We start from the raw sequence: 24,126 nt of genomic DNA, 5'->3' as shown, positions 1-24,126 counted from the left end.
GGGAAGACAGCCGGGATAGAGCCATGCTGGCCCAGCTTGGACGTAAGGCTGCTCCCGGTAAATGTCCGGTCTGGAGGAGATGGGACTCATGCTGCCAAACACCGGAAAATTGAAGACTGTTAAGCCGACATCTTTACACAGACCTGCCCCATCAATGTCCTGGAGCATGCAGCGGGCACACCGTGTTCTGTCAGAGCGCAAGGCTCCGCCGAGATGAGAGGAAGCTGATTCTGTGTTTACATCGGTGATGCTTGGTGCTTAAACAGTCAAAGTGGATGGACACTGTTTCCTACATGTCAGACTTCATATGGAGGCTACATATCTCACATTATGCAATCCTGTCCACTCACTAGCCTATAGGCTAAATGTTCATGCTGCTATGGCAAGGTATTGCGAGGGAACGCAAAACATATTGCGAGGTAACGCAAAAGTATTGTGAGGTAACACAAAGTAGTCCTCAAAAAAAATTCATAGTCCTCAAAGAAATATTCCTCACTGAGCCCTGGGAGCCACCGTACTGTAAGGATTGGATGTGGTTGTAATATATATCGGTAAAAGATAAAACTAATTAAAGATTATTTAATTTTTATTTATTTATTATTTTATTTTAATTGATTTATTGTGTAAAGAAAAGTTATTTAAAAAAAAATTAAAGAAAGAACAACCATTAGATTATATTACATACTGTATTTAGCACACTTTTAAAATTGTGACATTTACATAAAGTATGCCAATTATTTTAATAAAACTGACTGCTAAGTGTCCAAACATATTTTACTGGCTAAAGGGGACCTTTTAAATAACATTTTCATAGTTGCATGCAACCTTTATAAACTTAAGATTTGACCACCTGTTTCCTACATACCATTTCATTCCTGTGTTCTTCTGTGGCATGATATTATTGTGTGTTTAGATTTGAATGCAATGCGTTTTTTTTTTTATGATATCACAAAATAGAAAGGCTGCAAAGTTATCGATGAGACCCACAGGCTTACTTTGTGAATGAACAGATTTGACATCTGGGCATCTTTTATCCAACTACTTCATTCCTTTCACAATAGAATGAAAATGCCATTAGATATCATAAACACTTTGACCTCCTGTTAAAAATAATAATCTGGAAATAATTATTTTTTAAAAGGGTGAGTCATACATTATATTACATAGTTGAGTGACTGGCATCTCCTACGTTGTTGTGTTTTATGAATAGATGGATGGTTTCCTGTCCAGTTCTCCTGCTGTCTGACAATCATTTTGCCCCCCCGTTGTGTGTGTGCGTGTGTTTCTGCATGTACAATACAAGCATGCATGCGTGCACGCACATATGAGTCTCTGTGAAGTGTCCATTTAATCCCAGATTGCTGGATGACTGCATTGGCTGTTTTTCCACCAACTACAGTGCTCAAGGGTGTGCATAAGTGTGTGTGCGTGTGTCCAACACTGTCTGCCATAGTTGTAGTTTTGCACCGAAATCTGACACTATAATGATGGGACTTTCTGTCCATCTGTCTGTATATGTCAGAGAGTGCCTGTTTGTCAGTATAGAGAAAGGATTTTGAAAGACAGTATACAACAGGCCCAGGGTGCTACAGTCTTTCATGACTGAGCCAAATTTTATCTGGAATTGACAAAATCGACAAGTTCTTCTCAATTGACCCCACCTGGTGTTAAAATCCCATTGGCTATCTTAATAGGTCTGATTGTCCTAAGCTGTTGTCCCAGATTTCTGCTATCACAAATGGTTTTGGAAGGTCAGATTTGCCAGCAATAAAAAAGACAGACTTTGGAGTTTGTTAGACAGCCTACGGACCATTCCTTTCTCTGTCTCAATCCATCTTGGCTCATCTCATCACTCTCTCTCTTTCTCCAACTCTAGGGCTCTCATCTTTTTGCTCTTGCACTCTATCACCTTATCTGTTTATTCTATCCCTGTCCAAATTCAAATACTGTAGCCATACTCTTTCTTTTTCCATCTTTTTCTCTCTTTAGCTCACACTCTACCCATTGCCACTGTTTGATCTTTCCCCTGTCTCAGTCTCACTCCTTCCCTTCTTCCTTGCTTCTGTTTCCTGCTGAGTGAGTGGCGGGAGTGTATTCTGTATGCCCCCTCAGTAGCCCCTCGTTTCACCATTGCCAGAGCACAGAATTGACTTGAGCTTTTTGGCTGTGCTGGAGAGGGCTGGAATTTCGAGGAGGAGGCCCCGGCCAACTTGGCACAGAATGCCGCCTTTCCCCCTAACTGGAACCCCACTGGCTGACACTGCTTTAGCTGAGAGCTGAGAGCAATGAGGCCCAGGCAACCTCCCTGCTCTGTTTCCCTCTCCCCCAGTCCATAAGCTTCCAGTTCCAAAACTTAAGTCCGGGTGGGACGTCTGTAAAAATTACAGCTGTATCTTTCTTTACCTCTTGACTTTGTCTGGTCCCCCCCTAATCCCCTCTTCTCTGTGTATTGTCTCTCGCTCTCATTTTATTGCTCTCTCACTTTCATTCTTTCTTTTTATCTATTTCTTCCTGACATTAACACATTCTTTCATCTCAGTTTGTAGATCCTTACACACTCAAGAATTTACTTTACTTACCTGTCTCCCCCTTCCTTCTCTGATCCTCTCCCTCTTCACCTTCCAAAATAATACAGATATGGCTAGAAATGGGGGGCAATACATGCTCTGTAAAAAAGGATGAGTTAAGGGGAGCAAATGGTAAAGTGTGTGAAAGCTGTACAACTTTGTGCAAATGAAAACATGCCAGACAAGGAAGAGTGGGGGGTGAGAGGGGATATGTAGAATCTCACCGACTGATATTGTAGCTGTCTTAAATCCTCACTAGACAGAAAAAGTAATTTGTACTATACAAGTAAAACAGAGATATGGATTTTCTTTTGAAATAACAACTTTTTGCTGTCTGTTCACTTACAGAGGAGCCAAGCATGTGTTACTACTATGATGGTGATGGTGTGTGTGAGGACTTTGAGCGAGAGACGGGCGTCAGAGACTGTGGCCTCTACACCCCCAGTGGTTTCCTTGACCAGTGGGCCTCCACTGTCGAAGTTTCCCATGAGGAGAAGCCCTACTGCTCTGGTGAGGTGGCTGCTGGATACCCTGCTGTTACTAAGGTAAGGCCACAGTTTGTCCTGTACATCTATCTATCTATCTATCTATCTATCTATCTATCTATCTATCTATCTATCTCTGAATTGCTGATGTATTTTTGTTGAGACTATGCTTTTATCCCTGTGATTATTACACATAATAGTTGCTCTCAACATTTTTTGGGACACACTTCCAAAACAACTTCTTTTGTTTGTTTACCAGTTAAGTAATTTTAGAGATTGGGGCATTTAATTAGATGTCTCCCAGGGTGGGTGCAGACGTTCTCATTAAGGTAATGCTTATTGAAGACGAGTGAAGAAGCTATTGATTCCACCTAAGCCCGGTGGAAGCATTGATCTGTTGCTGTCGCAACGCAAAGAGGGGCTGATTGCCCAAAACATTAGGGTGAGGCATACATTCAGTGAATTAGGCTCAAGCCTATCTAATCCCCTCTCCCTAATATAGATGGTCAAAGCTAAGGCATGTTGTTGAACTGCACTATCTCCTTTAAAATCCTATTTATTATTTGAATTTCATTATTGTTTGGTTTCTCAATAGCTGTCAGGGTAGTTGTTATTCAAACCAAATGTTAAACCAAACATCCTGCCGTGTCTTGTTTTGATGTTAAGAGTGACATCAATTTGCAGTGTATGCTCGTAAATATTTTAAGCCTACAAAGGAGATACTTTGTGTTGAAACTGTTGAGCCTCACACCTCTACACTGACAGCGTTCTCTCTTCTGAGGCATGTGCGTAATGTTGGAAGTGTATGATGTTGGCTGTAGGGCTTGTTCCCACTGCTGATGATGCATTTTACAAGTCCAAAGAAGTAGGTATTCTCAAACAGCTGTGCTCAGGTGCCTTGCTCAAGAACACTTTGGCAAGGATTTATGCAGACAAAGGCAGGAGATTTATCATAACCATTTATTGCATTTGATAATGTCATCGCATCACTTCTGTCTGAGGTAAAAAATGGTGTGTTCCACCCAACAACACTGCAGATGGAGAGGGAACGAGACACCAGTGGGAAATGTCCATATAACCATAAAGAAAGGATTTCTGCTGTGAAGGACACGCTGTTCATACAAAACCCACTTTTACTGTGAATAACACACTGTTCCCCAAGGGTCATATGTGATGAGATCACCTCATCACAAGGCCACTGACTGTACGCTCTATGTGAACACACAAGTGCATGTGCACGTGCAAACAAAGGTTGTCAAAACACAAAATTCTTGTGGGTTCTCACACACTTTGTCATCTATCCAGTAAAACGTGAGTTGCAAAGCTTGGAGGTACACAGTTGCATTAAAAATTGTGTCCTCAAAGCCCATTCCCTTCACCAACATCAATACATGTTGATGTAATCACTGACATTTAGTTTTCCACTATAGTAACATGTAGTGCATGTTACTATGGTGTAACTAAATGTCAGCAGCATCAAATGCCCTCTTTTCAACTCCAGACTAACTTTGATTACACTGTGTCCTTGTAGTTTCAAGCATATGCACATAAAACAAAAAAAAACCCTGCTTGAACAAAATGTACACGATTGTGCACACGTGTTTGCTTGTAGTAGTCCTTCAGAAAACAAAGATAACATAACACGCCCTCAGATAACTGAGTTGAGAATCTCGTTCAGGCAATTCTCCTAAGAAATTGTGCAATTGCATGCATGTGGCCACAGCGACTCTCCTGGAGGCTCATGCCACAGATGAAGCATGTGAGGATTGGTTCTGGAGATGAATACCAGGCAGTATGCTTGCCTTTGTTCATGGATCTAGTTTAAATGTGGCCACTTTAGAGCAACTTACAAAACACCACAGTGGCTGATCAGTAGCAAAACAAGGTTATTGAAGATGTTACCTATTTTGAAGGCACTTTCAGTGATGTCTCGCATCTGGTATTTTAATTGCTGTTTTTACAGACAATCGCCCTTGATTCCAACCAGGAGTCAGTCAAAGTGTCATTTTTCAGGCATCTGGATCACATTCCCTATGTAGAGTACTTTGTTCTAGTTGTCTCAGTCTGTTTACACAAGGGGTTTGAGTTTCCTGGGTGACTTTGGTGGAAAGGGATGTGAAAGGCCTAAAGACATTTGATGTGATAACAACCAAGAGAACCAAAGTTGATGCCTCAGAGCTGCTTAGTTACTTATGTAACTTATTATTTTTCTGAGCAATGTAGTCTGCCAAGAGCACCTTGGCTTTGCTGATAAAGACTCACATAATGCCCTTGAAAGGGACTTAGAATCTGGTGGGGTAATAAATTGCTTGGCAACTTTTAGATGACTGTCATCTGTAATATATATATAAAAAAGTATAAATTTAGTCTGGCAGTGTATAAGGATATAGTAGTTTTTTGGGGGACAGCAGATTTCAAGAGAACAGACCGGTCTACAGAATTAAATACTGGTGTGAGTGAACAGTGTACTGTAGTTTTTTACTTGCTCTTATCGTATCAGATCAGCACCCATTTTTCTGAAATCACGGTAATGTATGGAATGTCTATATCGGTTATCTTTGTTGGAACAGCTTGACATCTACAAGCTAGCTCTGACTCAGCAATTGAGAGCAGAGAAATGCTTCCACTTGCCTGTTGTAGATGGTGGCGAGCCCTAGGGAACTGATACAGATATTTAGAGAGCAGGGCAGCCGATATCCGATATATAATGCTGATATCAAAAAAAAGAAATAATTCTAGTATTCCATGCAAAGTACAATCTAATATGTATTTTTGTCTTATCCAGTTAAGTGTTGTTTTAAATGGAATTTAATGGGAATTATTTAATGAGAAATAGATTATGCTGTAGATGTCAGTGTCATGGGTTGGCTCAGTGAAGTGGCAGAGAACTGAGGAGTGTGGACCCAAATGCAGACAACAGCAAGGCGAGAGGAGGATGCAGTTCAAAATAAAGTTTATTCAAATAACTAAACAGGCTTAGGTGGAAGCTCGGAGCAAAAGTCCAAACAAAGGTAATCCAGAAGAAGGTAAATCCAACACAAAGACAGAGTAATCCAAAACAGGGGAACAAACCAGAAATTCAGGGAGCAGAGCACCAGGCAGAACACTCAACATAGACACAAGGACGTGACAAGGACTGAAGACAACTGAGGACAATATATACACTGGTAAACGAGCAGGGAGGGAAGAACAGCTGAAATATATCAGGTAATCAACCACAGGGACACAGACCATAATGATAAAACACAGAAGTACACAGATCAGGAAAACACAACTAAACAAGACTACACAGAGAAACACAGAACCAAAAACGGACTTAAACAGGAAAGACATGAACACAAAACCACACTCCTAACAGTCAGAACGAACATTAACCAGCTCTGACTGGGGGATCCCGAGGCGTTCTCTGTACCTAGTCCTGGGTCTTCCCTGTGGCCTCCTCCCAGCTGGAAGTGCCTGAAACACCTCCCTAGGGAAGCACCCAGGCGGCATCCTTACCAGAGGCCCAAACCACCTCAGCTGGCTCCTTTCGACGCCAAGTTATCAGCAGCTCTACTCTGAGCTTCTCACCCTATCTCTAAGGGAGACACCAACCACCCACCTGAGGAAACCCATTCCGGCTGTTTGTACCCGCGATCTCGTTCTTTCGGTAATGAACAAGACCCCGAGGTACTTGAACTCCTTCACTTGGGGTAAGGACTTTCCCTACCTGGAGTTGGCACTCCACTGGTTTCCTGTTGAGAACAATGGCCTTAGATTTAGAGGTGCTAATCCTCAACCGCTTCACATTCTGCTGTGAACCAATACAGTGAGAGCTGAAGGTCATGGACCAATGATGCCATCAGGACCACATCATCCGTAAAAAGCATTGACGAGATCCCAAGCCCACCGAAGTGCAACCCCTCCCCACCACGACTACGCCTTGAAATCCTGTCCATGAATATCACAAATAGGATTGGTGACAAAGCGCAGCCCTGGCGAAGGCCAACCCTCACTTGGAAAGAGTCCGACTTACTGCCGAGTACTCAGACACAGCTCTCGCTTTGGATGTACAGGGATTGGATAGCCCTGAGAAGGGACCCCGTCACCCCATTCTCCCGCAGCATCTACCACAGTATCTCCCGGGGGACCCGGTCATATGCCTTCTCCAGATCTACAAAACACATGTAGACTGGATGGGCATACTCCCAAGCCCACTCCAGGATCTTTGTGAGAGTAAAGAGCTGGTCCGTTGTTCCATGACCAGGACGAAAACCGCATTGTTCCTCTTTGATCCGAGGTTCGACTCGATGCCGGTTATCTCAGAATGTCAGATATGACCCAGATTAATCGACCAACTGTCCAGTCTATCACTGTTTCATACAGTGTAACTGGATAGTTTATTACGATGGAACTACTGCCACCCCAAGCCAAACGACGCTGTCAGATGAAGTTATTTGTATGACACCTTTATGAAAACATAAATAAACGGAATCTGCAGGGTAGAAAAAGTTATTGTGCTATGTCTCTGCTTAATTATTTTGTCCATTTGGGAGCTTGTTGCGACATAGTATAATTTCTTAAGAAACAGCTGTTGGGACCACTGAGTGACCATGCATAAATAAGCTTAAGGGTGACCCTGCCAGGAGCTAAGCTGCTGTTGGAATGGCTCTTGGGTTAAATAGCATTCACTGTTTGGTTACAACACACTCATTCTCTCTTCATCATTCATGCATTCCGTGTATAACTTATAGTAAGTGAATTGACAACGACCAGATACATATAATAGTATATAAACAAGGTTATACATACAAGATTATTATGCTTGAAATGATCAATAATAGGTATACAGGGGGGGCAGCTATCATTTCTTGTTGAAGACTTGGCACATGGAGTAAATCTTTGATCTAGCCAACCACACCCCAAAGACAATGTCATTACCACGGCACAAAGCCAAACGTTCTCTGCTGGAGTTAGTGTTTGGTTAACCACTAGCATCCATCACACAATATGTACCATTATTGTCCTGCGTGTTTTCTGGTGTGTGTGTGTGTATTTGTGTGTGTATTTGTGTGAGAGACAAAAAGACAGAGACACATAAAGACAGAAAGGCAAACTGAGGCCCAGAAAGTTGTGCAAAGGGAGTGTACAAAGAAAACCAAAGTGTCTTAGTGAGGTGTTGGGCCACCACAAGCCACCAGAACAGCTTCAGTGCTCCTTGGCTTCTCCAGATCTCTGGATACCAACTTGATGAATGAGCACCATTTCCCCAAAAGATAGTCCCTCATCTCTTAAATGGGCTATATGTAGTTTTTTAATGAACTCACTTATCAATAAATCACTTTTTTACTGCCTATTTGTCAACGGGCTGTAACCTGACATAAAAATGAGCCACACACAGTCGGAGTTTAACTGAGTTTCCAGCATGTTGTGTGAAGCTGTCTCCGTTGTGTTGGTCTCTGTGTCAGAATCTGCTCACTTCGACCATGTGCATGAGCACGCGCTGGGGAAGGTACTTGTTGCAATCTGAAACCTCACCGATAGTGGCCCCTGAAAACTACATATAGCCCCTTTAAATCTAAATATTGAAACTGAACTATGGACCAGAGCCATTTTCAATCTAATGCTTATTGAATAATATGCACTTAATATACAAATGGCAAATGCAATTGCTTCCATGCTCATACATGTTGTTTTTTGTATCAAGATCACCGAAGTGACACGTTTTGTGGAGCAAAGGTGGAAATAGTGTGACATTGTTACAGAGCCAAAAAGCCCACAAATGGTAGAGGAAAGGGGGATGAATGGGCCAACAAAGGGTTAGACTTTGACACACGAGACCGTTGTTTTGCTCCTAAACCTAAGCAATTACAAACAACATATTTTGTTGTTTAATTTGGAGGACTTGTTGCACTGGACAGAAATCTTACCTTGAGAAGTTTTAGCCTACTTGTCCACTTGTATTCTGTCTTGTGCACATATATCTTGGATTTTTTTCTAACATACTGAACACTGTACCACTTAATACCCATAATGCATAACTTGAAAATGTCTTAGCACCATGTTGTCAAGCTATTGAAAAAACTGGTTGTGAAAATGAGTCTGCTAATTCACAAATACAGGACAATGCTGAAGCTTAACTCTCTGTTTGTGAGTGTTTTTTTTGTTCTGAATGACTGTTTTAGGGATAGGGGGAGTAGATAGTACATCGTTTCCTTGTGATCTAGTAAACAAGTCCTGTATTAGTTTTCTGTATCAGTTCTGTTTGATGTCTAAAGATGGTGTTGATCTGTGTGTGTGTGTGTTTTTGTGTGTGTGTTTGTGTCTGACAAAGAGAGTGAGGTGGGCAGCAGTGATAGAGATCTTTGCGGATGCAAGAAAGCAACAACAGCACAAGAAGCCACTTGAGGAGAAAGAGAGATCATGTATCTGCACAAAATCTCAAATGCTATGTACTAGTGGTGTGTGTGTGTGTGTGTGTGTGTGTGTGTGTGTGTGTGTTTGTGTGTGTGTGAAAGGGGTATACACAGGAACATATTTCTACTGTAGAACATAAAGAGAGATACAGGGATATCCATTTATCTATTAAATGCCAAGGTGAATAATAATCTCAATTTTGTGTGTCTCATCAGAGGACTTTTTTAAAACTTCTGAAACTTCACACTAAAGGAGAGCCAAGGGGAAGGATGGGTGAATGACCCCACATTCAAACCATTACTGAGGGAGGGTTCAGCAACATAAGAATAAATTGTGCATAGAGCCATTAATATACATACTCCACTTTTATACACAATAGTTTAGTAGCATGCAATCTACATTTACAATATAGATGTGTATTAGATCTTTGTAAGCGTGCTGTTATTCCCCTTCCTGCTTTACCTATAACCTGCCTACGTAACAAGTACTACGGATTTGCTGCGCACGACCACACGTGAGAGAGGACAACAAACACCGGCAGCTGCTGTCCCATTCATCATAAACATTGGCTTTAAAACTTCATACAACAAGGCCCAAACACAGAAGCGCTGACCGCAAAATAGGAAAGTAACGGTTAGTAAACATGTTTAGCTCAGCATTGGCCATCTAACGTTATCTTGCTTCTTGCTTTAGCTACGACCTAACTCCGACTGTGTTATGAAAAGATGAATGGGCGTTTGTTTGCTTGCCAAACTTGTGGTGGTCGATTAACATAATCATTTACGTCCCGCTGGCTGCCATCAGCGTTAATTATTAACGGTGGCTACAAACAGGCTACAGGTTTATTGTTGATCATACAATTTTATTTAGTTATAACGTTACACTGGTTTGAGAGTCTGGGGAGGTGTTGACTTACAGTAGTTTATAAGCTGTGATTAGTTGTAGAGGCATTGTACATTAGGCTACATGGTTATGCTCTGTAAGTGAAAAACAGGTTACATGTTTATTGTTGATCATGTACCGTTACAGTGTTATTTCACTGGTTTGAGAGTCTGGGGAATGTGTTGACTTATAAGCCATTGATTACATTACATGGTTGTGCTCTGTGAAAAACAGGTTACAGGTTGTTGATGATGTAAAGTTACAGTTTTATTTAGTTAATGTTCCACTGGGTTTGAGAGCCTGCAGTTGGTGTTGACTTACAGTAGATAATAAGCTGTCATTAATTGCATTGCACATTACATGGTTGTGCTCTGTAAATGAAAAACAGGTTACAGTTACAGAATCCCTTATAGCGAAGCAGTTTTATAAGCGGCCTGGTTTGAAGGTAGTAGGAGAGACTTGAGACTTGACTTGGACTCTAGCTCAGAGACTTGTTAGCATCTCTGTAGGGTACTTACAACAGAATGTAAAACTAAAAAAGAGAGTATCATGCAGATTGAAAGAATGGAGGGGAAGTCGAGATTTATGAATGAAAATAAATACTAAAGAGCACAAAGCAGTGAGATACTGTAAAATCAACAAAAGGGGAAATTCTATTGAAATGACATGAAATAATGTAAGAAGTCAGAAACACAAATGACAAATGACAGAAGGATGAACACATGGGGTTAGTGGTTGTAATTAGAGGTAACACAATCTGGAAAGTAGTTTGACCAACTGACCAAATCTCAAAAGACAATATATCATTGAATAAAAATTATTGTGAAACAAGGCCATTCCCACAGTAAAATGTCCTCAAACCACCAGTTTGATCCCATCAAAAGTCCATATAGCCACCAGAGAGTGTATGAAGTTCATAAAGTTGAGAGACATTAATGATTAATGAACAAAAAAGCACTTCCTGCCAATGTGACATTCTAGCCAGGTTTAATACTTGTGTTTAGTTTTTTTAACTTTTCTGTTCCGTCTTTCAATGTCAGACACATGTGGGGCTACATGTGAATACAGTAAGATGGCTTCAGCTTATTTAAATGTGTCTCCCTTGTTTCCTGATCAAGCTCACAGACAGGTACACAGTCAGACTGAGACTCACAGGCAAACACATGCACTCACAGTGCGGCCTCCATGCAGGATTATAGGGCAGGTCCATAGGGGACTGAAATGTACTACTGCTGTCTTTGTGGAGCAGAACATAATGTTCCCCCTCTACCACACCATGGAATATGGTGAGCCAGCTCAACATGCTCTAGGGGGATTGGATTGTAGAACTGGCCCTAGCAACTAACCTACGTGTGTGTGTGTGTGCGTCCGTCGATGTACGTGTGAAGACTACTTGCTTTCATATACGTGTGTAGATGAGTTTGAGTCAGTGGGGAGTGTGCATGTGCATTCAAACTTTAAGATCAAACAGCAAGCCAGGTGATTTCTCCTGAGAGCTGCTGCCCAGGCAATCTCTGACGCAACCCCTGGGCACCCCTCGAGAACACTCCCCTAATAAGCAACAGAAGAGATTTTAGTCCTCTCATGCTGCAAGAAATTGCCTATATATAAAGTTTACCCATCATCAAACACATGTGCATGTGGTCTGGATTAAATAACCCCCTTCCCCATTCATCTTTAGGTAAGTAATGCTTCCGAGAGTGAAGAGAGGCACTGTAAAAGAAACATCTCTGGCTGGTGAAAACAAGGAAACAATAACTGTCCCAGTTTTGTCCTAGGTCCCAAAAAAAGCAGGAATTGTGTGGATACATCTATACTGTATACAGGCTACTGCAGATTGTACATACACATTTACCCACATTTTCCTCTACATATACATGGAAACAAACACACTGGCAAACTTGCACATACTGTTTCACAAGCTGAAACACACACACACACACACACACACACACACATATGCCCACAAAAACAAAAGCTCATACAGTAGCCGAACTGTCGCTTTCAGCAGCAAAGGAAGGCCAGCTTCTCTGGCACTGTCTCTCTCGCCAACATTCCCCCAAACCACATAGCCCTCGTCAGGCACAGTGCCAGTGACATAAGCGTGTGGTAACATTAAAAAGAAACCTCTGGGATGGTGTTCCTTTTTCCCTTTTACTTTACCAGTTTCAATTATTATTGTGGTTCTGCCATGTGGAAACCTCATTGTGACTGTTGTTTTTTTTCATGGCACCAATGACCCCCCCATAACATTTTCAAGCTGTTAATATGCAGGGTTTTGGCCCTGTTTTATTGAGCATAGGGGGCCACTGACTGAGGGACATTTATATTCTCCGCAGACCCATCTGTTTTAAACTTGCTGGCATTGTACGCTCACCAATCCCTATACATCAGTCTGTGGTCCGTGTTCCCTACCACCCAGTCACTACTCATGTCTGCCCTGATGAGACAGGTAAACTGCATAATTGCACTCACTCACTAACTTTTATAGCCCCATTCTTAGTAGGCCATGGAAGTGGCCCATCAGTAGCCCTGGACCAATGAGACACTGAGCTTCAGTGGGTATGGGTGGGGCTGGGTGACAGGACATTACCTCACACACCAGGCGCTCACCAGCATTCCAGTAAACCATGGGATGGTGCTTGGAAACTCATACTAGTTTCTCTCTGTTGCTCTTTCTGTCTCTCCACAAATGCCTCACAGATGCTCAATCCTGCTTCCCATGCTCAGGCTTCAAATTCGTTTATATATGCCTTTGACAAAGAGAGCAGGAGGAATGGAAAAGAAATACCTTTTGATGGAAATAAACATGCTTTAGGATGTTCTATGACAGGGTAAATATTCTCTAAGGAAACTTTGTTAATATGCATGTTTCCAAAATGGCCACAAGTCCAGAAAAAAAAAAAAACTAGGTCACCGCCTGACCTCACAGAGTCATACAGCAAGATCTGAAACAAACAATAAACTCAGAAATGCTCAGCAGGTATGCTCGACTGCTGGTGCACCAGTGCTCCCACTCGTAGTCAAATAAAGTGATTGGATGGATCATGCAAAATGAATGAACAGCTTGGTTGTTGTAGTGATTATGTTTACTGCAACAGTGAATGAGTGAATTAAGGCAAAAACCATGCACAGAATAATACGACTCAAGACAAAAGGGCGTGTATCATTTTGGGAAAGGGGAACATGTAAATTAGTCTATACAAAGGGGATTGTGGGAAAGCTGGTTGACAAAGATGCATTCCAACTGTCCTAACAACAGAAATGCTCTTATAACCCAATCCATAATGATTATATCTGCCAGTGATTTCCTTTTGAATTCTTCCACATGGTACACAGTATATGAGACATTATGTGTAGCACTTTATAATAACTACACACTATAAAGCATTAGTTAGGTATTAGTAAATACAGAATTCATCATTTATAAAGCATTGTTCATACATTATTACACATTAGTAAGTCATTAGTAACACAGTTATAAATGGTTTATTCTTTATTATCTACACACTATGAAGCAGTTGTTAAGTATTAGTACCATTTTTAATTCATCATTTATAAACCACTGTTCTTACGTTAATACACAAGTCATTTATAAACATAGTTATACATGTTGTATTCTTTATCAATAAGGTAATCTATAATTTGCATAATAATTGTGTTTTCATACTTTATATATGATCGGGTCACTATGAATAAATGAAGTATTATTTTAATGACAAACCATTTATATATTAGTTGTTAATGGTTCATAAGATCATTTGGAAAGTTTAAAAAAATTATTACATAGGCTAAATGCCTGTTTTTTGATACTTTCTCGAGAAAGAATATAAACAATCTCAGCATAACGCGTAAATCCACCAGTGGCAAAGCCCAAAGGATGCTAAGACTACCTGAAAGATGCCCCAGCTAACGTTATGGGTGGCGTGGAAAAGCCTCACCGTTACAGGCCTGGTACCATTTCTCTGAGACAGATCATCTGTCACTACCAGCTAATCACTGCTGTGCTTAATGATTGCATTTGATAAAAAGTATTATTCCAATGAAAAACTATATATATGCGGCTATGGTTCCTACGATCATGTAGAAAGTTTAAGGAAATTATTTAATCAGTATTTTCCCTCTAAAGTAAGGACTATCAGGATCAGGGGTTCTTAACCTTTCTGGCAGTCTGACCCCCTTTTGAAGTTGAAGTTTTCCCTATCTTCTGCGTGTTTCTACACCTCTCACACTCAAAACAATGCCAGAGCAGGCGCCTCTGTAAGTAAATTTTTTTAACAACAAACGACACAGACCTGTGAGTTGTGATCGAGTTTCTGCTAATACAACAGTTGTTGCGGCAAAGCAAAGATTAGGCCTACAGATCGCTGGCGCTATAATCTTTGATTAGACTGACAGGACGGCTGATTCGGTGGTTGCCTAGCAACATTAAAAAACCGCAGCGCTTTGCTCTTTTCTAAATTCAACCAAAGCGTTTTCGAACCTGCAAACCTCTTTCTGTCTGATTCTTCTTTGTCGTTTTATAGCAGTCGGCATTACTTCCACCTACTGGATAAAACAGTGCAAAATATTTACAGCGTCCACCCAAAGTGATTCCATTTACAACTATAGTCCGTGTAGTTATTTTTAAAAATTTTTTGTCTATAGTAGCATTCTCGTGACCCCCCTGGGGCCAGATCGCGACCCCCAGTAGGGTCCCGACTCCCAGGTTAAGAACCACTGATCTAGGCCATGCAAAGCATTACAAACGAGATTGAAAAAAGTCTCAGTGAGGCTTCTTAAGTCTCAGCTTTTTTAAAGTCTGGGTTAACACCCCTTTAGTGCGTTAGTTAGCGTTTTTGGATGTCTCGGCGGTCAAGTTAGCAACAATAAATCCAGTTAGGCTTTCAAAATAAAACTATAATAATAACGAATAATGTTTTGAAACGGAACGTTACTTGCGTTCCATAGGCAAACGAATAAAAAAAACCCTCAATACTGACTTTGTGTTAAAAAGTGAAAGTACAGTTTCTGGTCAAGCTATACATTCAACAGGACTGACACATCAGATTAAAGGAAAGAAAGATCCACCAAACGTTCATTCAGCTGCCCGGGTAGAGATACAAATAACTGAAAGACACTGAACACTTTTTAAAATTGTTTTTTTTATGAAAGAGCTCTTCTTATTCTGGGGATTGTTTCAAACATGGTTGGTGCACTATGAGAGTGTTAAAGGCACTGTAATAAACCTGCCTACTGTTCTTTAATCACACACACAGTCTATTTCTTACCCCTACACTACTTCTCAGAACCTAGGTTGGTACATTAGTAGAAGAGCTACACTAGTTAAATATTAAAATATATAATATATATATAATATTCAAAAACTATGCTACAGGGCTTTCCCCAGTACGTTGAACTATGACGCTAAGGTGCTCCCAAGTGCGTTATAAAGTGACAACAAGGGGTCTTGACCATTGGTCCATATGTGACGACCTGGGAGTGAGAATGGGTTGGGTTGTAGATGGTTCATTTTATATCAACAGTTGTACAGTTTATGCAGCAAATGTGTTTTTTTTCTATGAACGAATGGCTGAAAGGCATTTTGTAATAAAAAATATGTTCAGAAGATAAGTGATTCTTGTGTCTTACGATATCATCTGTAAATGCTTTGTAAGGCATAGATAGTCCTCACTTTAGATGAGCTCACACAAAGTACTAACTACTACTAACTACTAACTAGTAAATGCTTTGTAACTACCTGAATTAATCATGAAATACTTTATTAACAAATGTTTAGAGAATATCTGTTGCCTTTAAATTTAATTTGTAAATTATTAATGAGGTATAGATAGTCCTCACTTTAGATGAGCTCACGCAAAATACTTTACTAACCATTAGTTACTACCAGAATTAATCATGAATTGCAGTATTATTAAGTGTCATAAAACATGAACACGCACTATTAGACCATTTCTAAATAATTACATGTGATGTCAAGTTAGCGATTGATCAAAGCACTAGGGATGGACGGTGGGGGGAGTAAGATTGGTGTCCTTCAACAGACCATCCAAGTAACCCTTTGCTGGTCCCATCACAGCAGATCTCTGGAAGCGCAGATCCTGGAGTTTTGATGAGGAGTTCAGAGAAACGGTACCAGGCCTGTAACGGTGAGGCTTTTACCCAGTAAAGTTAGCTGGGGCATCTTTCGGGTAGTCTTTGCCGCTGGTAGATTTACGAGTTATGCTGAGATTGTTTATATTCTTTCTCGGGAAAGTATCAAAAAACAGGCAGTTATGTAATAATTTTCTTACACTTTTCAAATGATATTGTGAACCATTAACAACTCATATATAAATAGTTTTTAATACAATTATTAAGCACATTATAGATGAGCTTATTAATAAAGAGCACAACATGTATAACTATATATGTTTATAAATGACTTACTATGGTGTATTAAAGTAAGAACAATGGTTTATAATGATGAATTAAAATTGTACTAATACTTAACAACTGCTTCATAGTGTGTAGATAATAAAGAATAAAACATTTATAACTGTGTTTATGAATGACTTAATAATGTGTATTAATATATGAGCAATGCTTTATAAATGACGAATTCCATATTTACTAATACTTAACTAATGCTTTATAGTGTGTAGTTATTATAAAGGTTGTCATTGTGGCGTCCTCGGCTGTCATCATCACCACTTAACAACCCAACAACACATAACAAAACCTTCATATTTACGTAATTTTTGTGAGTCATGATAAATACCAATACCTAGGCTGTAAATGAAAACAAAACTGTTTATTTTTTAGTGTTTGGAGCATACAGGGAGGACCTTTGCAGGGCCTCCTAAAAGTCTGAGGCCGCAGTAGTGTTCCAACAACATATGGCCCATGTTTGTTTGTGTTCATTTGTTTGATTTAAATCCAAGATAGGACATTTTGACAATCTGGAGGCTTCAATGTCAGTATTCGAGGTGGATGTAGCATAGGTTTATATTCGAGAGTGTGTATGTGCTTGTGTGTGAATATCTGCAATATATGCAGGCATCCCTCTGGAAAGGGTGCTCTATCTTCACCCTGGCACCAAATATCCATCACAAGGGGAAAGGCCGTACTTGAGGTACATTATGCTATTAGAGCCATTATTATTGTCATTACTCTGTCTTTACCAACAGCACCACTCTCTATTTCCCCCTGTCCAAGTTTATGTTTTGCTTTATGCTCTTAACGAACATTTTTACAGTACAGACATATTTTCAGGGTAATGAGGATGACAGTTGCACTCTCTCTTTCTCCTCACCTTTATCTCCTTCAGTTTCCCCCTTGGCTCAAGGCACTTAGCTCTCCTTTTTATCTGAAGCGGTGATTTACAAACAGACCAGGGATTGGCCGTTGTCTGCCAGTCTGACTAGCCAGCTGGTACAAATTGTGACCATGTGTTTTACTGTGTGAGATTGTGTGTGTGTATTTTTGTGTTAAGAAGTTGAAGTCATCTGTAGTGTTGCTGTTACAGTTTTCCAAGGAAGGCGAGAAGTTGTTTTGTTTCAAATAGACAACTCAACATTTCACTTATATACCTGGAATAGTGGCTGTTATGTCTTTCATATGATTCAGAACAAGGAAATGTATTTGGAATGAGTTGGGATAAGAGGGTCTATCAGAAGCAATCATTTTGCTTTGTTATTAGGCATCCCATTAGCCTCTTTCCACTGCAGTAAGGACTTCCACTTAGAGACAAATCTTTTTAAAACGGGTATTACACATTATGAGCAATACAACATTAGCTTTTCTTGTCACTTTTAATCATCCATTTGCACCTCACAAGCAACAGATCTGCTATATCCTCCACTCATTTTTTTTCCAAATAAGAGACTTGATTTGACCGTCTTTTCTCAACAGTTTCTGCCATGATATTGTAGTTGTAATCAAGCAATCCATTTGAAGGTCTGCTGCCAGGTGCTATATTTTGTAGGCATAACAGATGGAAGGAAGGCAAATAAAAACAGGTCTCAGTTTAAATGCACATGTGCTGTTTATTGGAACTTAATTTCCATATGTATTTTTTAATTTTTTTGCTTTTCTGTACAATCCATTTAAACACTGCCTAACCCTTAAGAGGTGTAAATTTAATGTAGGTAAAACGGGGCGAAAGTAACACGGGACTAAAGTAACATGGCAATTTTCTCAGAGCATTTACAGTCCAAGCTATGACAGCACCTTCAGCACGCAACCCTTGATGTAGCTGCCTCTTGGCTTCGGAAAACTGTTCTATCTCACACAGGCTCCGCCCTCTACTGGACTCGGGTATGGGTACTATCTCCTCCAATCACACGCACGCACTTGCCCACTGAAATTTTATCGTGCACGTAGCCGACCAATAGGACGTCGCTACCGATACTTGCGTGACGTATAAATAGCAGTGTCCCTACTGCCTCAGCATCCTTTTTACTTCAGCAAACGGCGAACTGCTCATTGAATTCACCACCTCCACAGATGGAGTCGCCACTTCTAGAAAAAGTCCAGGCCAAGCGACTGGCCAAGTGACCGTTATGGAGGGAGAGAGGCCTGCTGACGCTGCCACAATCCCCCGTCTGGTGTTCAAGACGCCACTGTTTTACATGTGCTGCTTGTGTAAAACTATGGTAAGGCTTTTGAGAATGTGGAAACCGTTTTTTGAGTAAAACCATGTTAATTACATTCCTCAAAGAGCTAAGTTAACTTCTCTCATCAAAGAGCTAACGTTAACTCCTGGGATGAGGCTAAGGGTTCGCCTGCGGCCTTGTGTTCATGAAGCCACTGTTCTAACATGTGCTGCTTGTGTGTACACTGTGGTGATGCCTGTGAATGTTAAACTGTTTGTGAGAAACACATTACATTCAAGTGCTAATTCCCCACCACCAACCCCACGAGCAACCCCACGAGGCCCCACGAGCCTGTTGAATGCGCCGCTGCGCTCACCGACGCTAAGCTAACGGTTCGCCGGCCGTGGTGTCTTAGAACGCACCACGGCTGGCGAACCGTTAGCTTAGCGTCGGTGAGTTCAACCTTTCGAAAATGGCCCATGGTGCGTTCAAGGACTACACAGCCTTTTTTCGATTGCAGCCCTTGGAAAAAGTCTAAGCCTTATTATTTATTTAAAAAAAGAAAAACAAAAAGGGGTGACAGAGGGACAGAGCTGATGCACACCACCAGACCTCCTCCCTCTGTTATGTGTCCAGCATGCATTTGTGTTTCATATGCTGCTGTGTACACACTGAAAATGCTGTGAATGTTCAACTGATTAAATACAGTACATTCCTAAAGAGCATTCTCCTCCCCACTGAACCCCCTCCATCTTCGGCTCGGTGCATAACACGCTTCAGTCTCAACAAAACTGCACGTTCACCGATGCTCAGCTACTGATCCGACCGGCTGTCCGGCCCACGCAACGGGTCGCCTACATCGCCTGGCAGCCGAATGAAGGGCTGCTGCCATGACGGTGACACAATGCAGCAATGTGAGCTAACTCTGCATTCCCCGTGCACTCACAACAGTGTCCACAGGAACACTGCTAGCTCACTGACAGTGTATGTTCCTAAAACACACAACCACATTGTCAACATATGCTCAACCGAACCAGTGCCGCGTTCAGCTGACTAGCTGCGACGACACGAGTCGAGCTAATGCCAATCCTAGGTCAGATATAGCCGGAGAGACGCAACCAGACAACACGTCTCTTCCAGTGGGGCGGCCTGTGGCACTTTATCACAGTGAACAGCGGCTCATTCTCCCAGCAGCAGCTTGCTGCAGTGGAGAGGAGGATGCCCTGTCCTGACTCGGCTTCACTTGACAGCTGTGTTGATAATGACTGCTCCACTGACGACGCGCTCACGGTGACACTGTTGCAGCTGTAGTGCATTCAAAGACACCAGGGAGCAACCGGCCCTGGTGCTTTCGGGGACACTATAGCATAGCCCGTTCGACGTTGCCCCCCCCCCCCGACTTGGGCTAAACTTCCAAGTTTGGGGGTGGAGAGTGGTGAAAATGCGTTGGCAAGAGTGAATCTCCCAAGCTTGTACACGGGCGGGAACAGACCCACCCTTAGCGGTGCGTGCACATTCCAGTCGGAAGTGTGGAAGTGTCTACGACCCTTTTTCAGCGGGGTGTGTGTCGAAGAGATCTGCACAATGGCATCTTGGCCCTTACTGTGCCCATTTGTGCATTTCTATCTCTTGGATATGTCGGGCTCCTTCTCGTGATCCAGCTCACAAGTGCGACCTAGGATCTGAAAAGTGAGGATCTGGTGACTACAGGGTGTAGAGGGGGAACATACACTGGCAGTGCCTGACGTTCCAGTGAGAAGTCAGGGCAGTCCAGGTGTTAATGGTCAGGCCAAGCCCCTATCGGTCCAGCGACCTTCTCAGGGGTGTCCCACCATTCTGTCACTAAGTGAAGTGGTGGTCGGGGCTTTGGCCGGCCTGTAGCCGACCGGGTTGGTGTGGTGGACTTTGGCTTGTTGCGGCTAGGGGGGACAGTCATTGGGCTTCTCCCACTGTACCCACAGAGTCCAGTAAAGGGCGGAGTCTGTGTGAGATAGAACGAAGGTTACGATATGGTAACCCTAGTTCTATAACACAGGCGGAGCGGTCTACCGATGAGCTCTGACGCTGTCTGCTGAAGAGTCGGTCGGATGCTGAGGCAGTAGGGACACTGCTATTTATACGCCACGCACGTATCGGCAGCAACGTCCTATTGGTCGGCTACGTGCACGATAAAATTTCAGTGGGCATGTGCGTGCGTGTGATTGGAGGAGGTAGTACCCATAGAGTCCAGTAGAGGGCTCCGCCTGTGCTTATAGAACTAGGGTTACCATATTGTAACCTTGGCATGGCAAATAAATTTCTGATGCGGTACTGTTTTTCAAATTACAAGTTGTGTCTCTCGTTTCATGTGTCACAGTAATGATTAATCTACAGGTTATTTAGTGCTTGAACACACCCTGAAGTTTGCCTGGTCAGAGTTTTTAAATCGTGTTGATATGTCAGGAGTTCCTGTCGGGAAGAAAGTAACACTTGTTACTTTAGCAGAAAGTAAGTTTAGTATTGTGGTAGTATTGTTAGTTTAGTATTGTAAGTTACTCACAAGTCCACAACCACACGTCATTGTTCCACATCTAACCTAAACCACTACAAAAATCACCATATTTCAACTCAATTTTACATAAAAATTGGCCAAACAATTTGAACGTTCAAATGCTCAGTTGCTTTCACATCAGGTGTAAAATTAGCATTATAGTTATAATTTTAGCTGTGTTAGCCAACGTTTACAACAACTCCGCACTTGAACAGTCTGTGAAGTTACATTGCCGTGTTTATTTTAAATATAATTCACAACCAAGAAAGCATACTTACAGGTTGTGATTGTGAATTTCCAGGCCCAAACAGAGTCGGAGTTGCATCGTCTTTTAGGATTAAACGTTGAACTGTTGCCGGTGTTCTGACGATCTGTGCTGCCTTGCCGAAAAATGCTACCATAGCGCAAATCGATAGACTCGACTCTACTCGGGCCTGCTCCGTTTTCCATTGCAGACAGTACCCAGAGATAGTACGTAGCTTCTCGTCATAGCGACGCCAAAAGGTAATGTTCAATGCTACACACACACCAGAGATCCACACGGCTTTCTCTTTTTTAAGTTAAAACGTTTCAACATTACTCAGAATGTAAAGACAGAAAAGCGGTATGAAAATCTTCCAGCTGTGTTTTCCTCTGCCGTTGTTGCTGCAGCGGTCTGTGTCTGCGGGAGTAGAGAGCCCTGTGAGCGGGCGGCTGGCCGGCCTTACACGCTCCTCCCGCGGGTTGGCACAGGCATCCCCCGCAGCCACTTGCGGAGCTCCTCAACTCCGAACATATTCAAGCACATTTTTGTTCCGCCATCACTTCTCGTAAAACTGTCAATATTCGAAATCTACACAGTTGATTTCTCACCTCAAAACTTCAGAGAACAGGGTTCCCGCAGCTCCTTAAAAAGTCTTAAAAGGTCTTAAATTTAAATCAGGGAAATTAAGGAAATTAAATTGTCTTAAATTTACCGTAAATTTGCTGTAAGTATTAAATTTGCCGATGGTGCGTTTAAGGCGGTTGGGAAAATTGTCCCGCGCTGTCGCCTAAAACGCCTAGGTGTAATTAGTGTGTATTTGAATGATTTTCTTTTAGTAATTGACAATGTAAGACCCCACCATTAATAGAAATCACATCACATCACATTACATGCGGCTGCAGACGTTGACGTCTGGCTGCCTGTCATGTAGTCGTGGCTGCAAGATATGGACAGAAATAGTAAAATCATTATTCAATCATTATTTTTATTATTATATATTTAAAGGCTGATTTTTTGCTCCTGAAGAAACCAGATGGTTAATTGTGCTTTTAAACGTTTCTTTATGGTCAGAACATGACAAAAACTTGATGCCAAAAAGCAGCCTGGTATCAAACAGTGAATCACTTCACTGAGGTAGAACATTCAAAACAACAAATATGCATGCGAAAAAAAGTAAAGTAAAATCTTTTTTCAGTCCCTTTTCCTCAACACAATAAACATCTTAATATAAAAGAAAGTGCTGATTTGTTTGTGATTCAAATGAATTAAATCAAATATTTATTGAACATTTGTTATTGAGGTAGATTGTATCACAATAATCCTGCGACCTGTCCAGGATGTACCCCGCCTTTCGCCCAATGTCAGCTGGGATTGGCTCCAGCCCCCCCGCGACCCTGTACGCAGGATAAGCAGTTGACGATGGATGGATGGATGGATCACGATAATTACCATTATCGTTTTATTGCCCAGCCCTAGTTCACCTGAGCATGATCAGTAATCAGCACTGTTTGAGCACGTTTATGCACAACAATGAATGGACACACTGTCTAGGCGTCTGTCTGCATTGTCAGACTTTTGGATTTTATTTGCAGAAGACTGTAGTAGTAGGAGTTGTATGTGGATAGACAATGCATTTGCATCCATGTGGTCATGGTGTGCCTGACCACCTCCAAAGGTCGTTTTGCTGATCGGATCACAATCTGTCCTCAATGCGTCTCGGGTGCATAACGTGTACTTTAATGTAGTGCTACAAGATCACTCCTCGCGACACCTGTGAAACTTTTCTCTCTCAAACAGCAAGAACGAAGTGAACAAAGCACCTTTGTTTATCTGTGTGTAGTAAGTAGGCTAACGTTAGCTGTCGGCAAAACCTGCAGCTAACGTTACTTCTACAGGCGACACACAGTAATGTACACAACAACCGTGCATGCTCTCTTTGCGTCTTTCTTGTAAAATATCTAACCCACAACAAGCACATTGCGGTAAACCCCTCTTAGGGGTTTCCAATTCCATGGAAAGAATATTTTGGATCAATTTATAACACTACAGTAGATTCATATTCAAGAATATTCCAATTGAAAATTTTTTACAAGATAACTGCAACTAAAAAAATGTTATATTTATACCACATTGAAAATAGTCCACATTGCAGATTCTGTGAGGAAGAAGAGGAAGACCTATGGCATTTATTTTACTTTTGTCCATTTGTATATAAATTCTGGTCAAGTGTCCAAGTTTGGTTAAAGACGGCTAGGATAGAACTTACCATAACACCACAAACTATGGTACTTGGTCATTTTACAGATAGTGTTCTTTTGTTAAATACCATTTTATTAATAGGGAAAATGTTTATTTTTAAAACAAAAACATCATCAAGCTTGTGTTTAGATCACTTTAAGAATGTCATAAGGTCTCATCTTCTTTTGGAAAAGATAATAGCAGAAAG

General features: G+C 41.5%; 1 protein-coding gene across 2 annotated transcripts in view; it reads left to right on the top strand.

Annotated features, from left to right (window-relative positions):
• pappaa (pregnancy-associated plasma protein A, pappalysin 1a) overlaps nt 1–24,126 on the top strand; it is a 108,387-nt gene that overhangs the window by 37,398 nt on the left and 46,863 nt on the right. For both annotated transcript variants that reach the window (XM_046067052.1, XM_046067051.1), the window contains exon 10: nt 2,916–3,112. In XM_046067052.1, coding sequence (XP_045923008.1) covers nt 2,916–3,112 — 197 coding nt within the window. The remainder of the gene's footprint in view (nt 1–2,915; nt 3,113–24,126) is intronic.

The sequence above is a fragment of the Micropterus dolomieu genome, linkage group LG13, assembly GCF_021292245.1.
Source record: "Micropterus dolomieu isolate WLL.071019.BEF.003 ecotype Adirondacks linkage group LG13, ASM2129224v1, whole genome shotgun sequence".
Classification (NCBI taxonomy): Eukaryota; Metazoa; Chordata; class Actinopteri; order Centrarchiformes; family Centrarchidae; genus Micropterus; species Micropterus dolomieu.
This window is presented reverse-complemented; position numbering and strand designations above follow the sequence as displayed.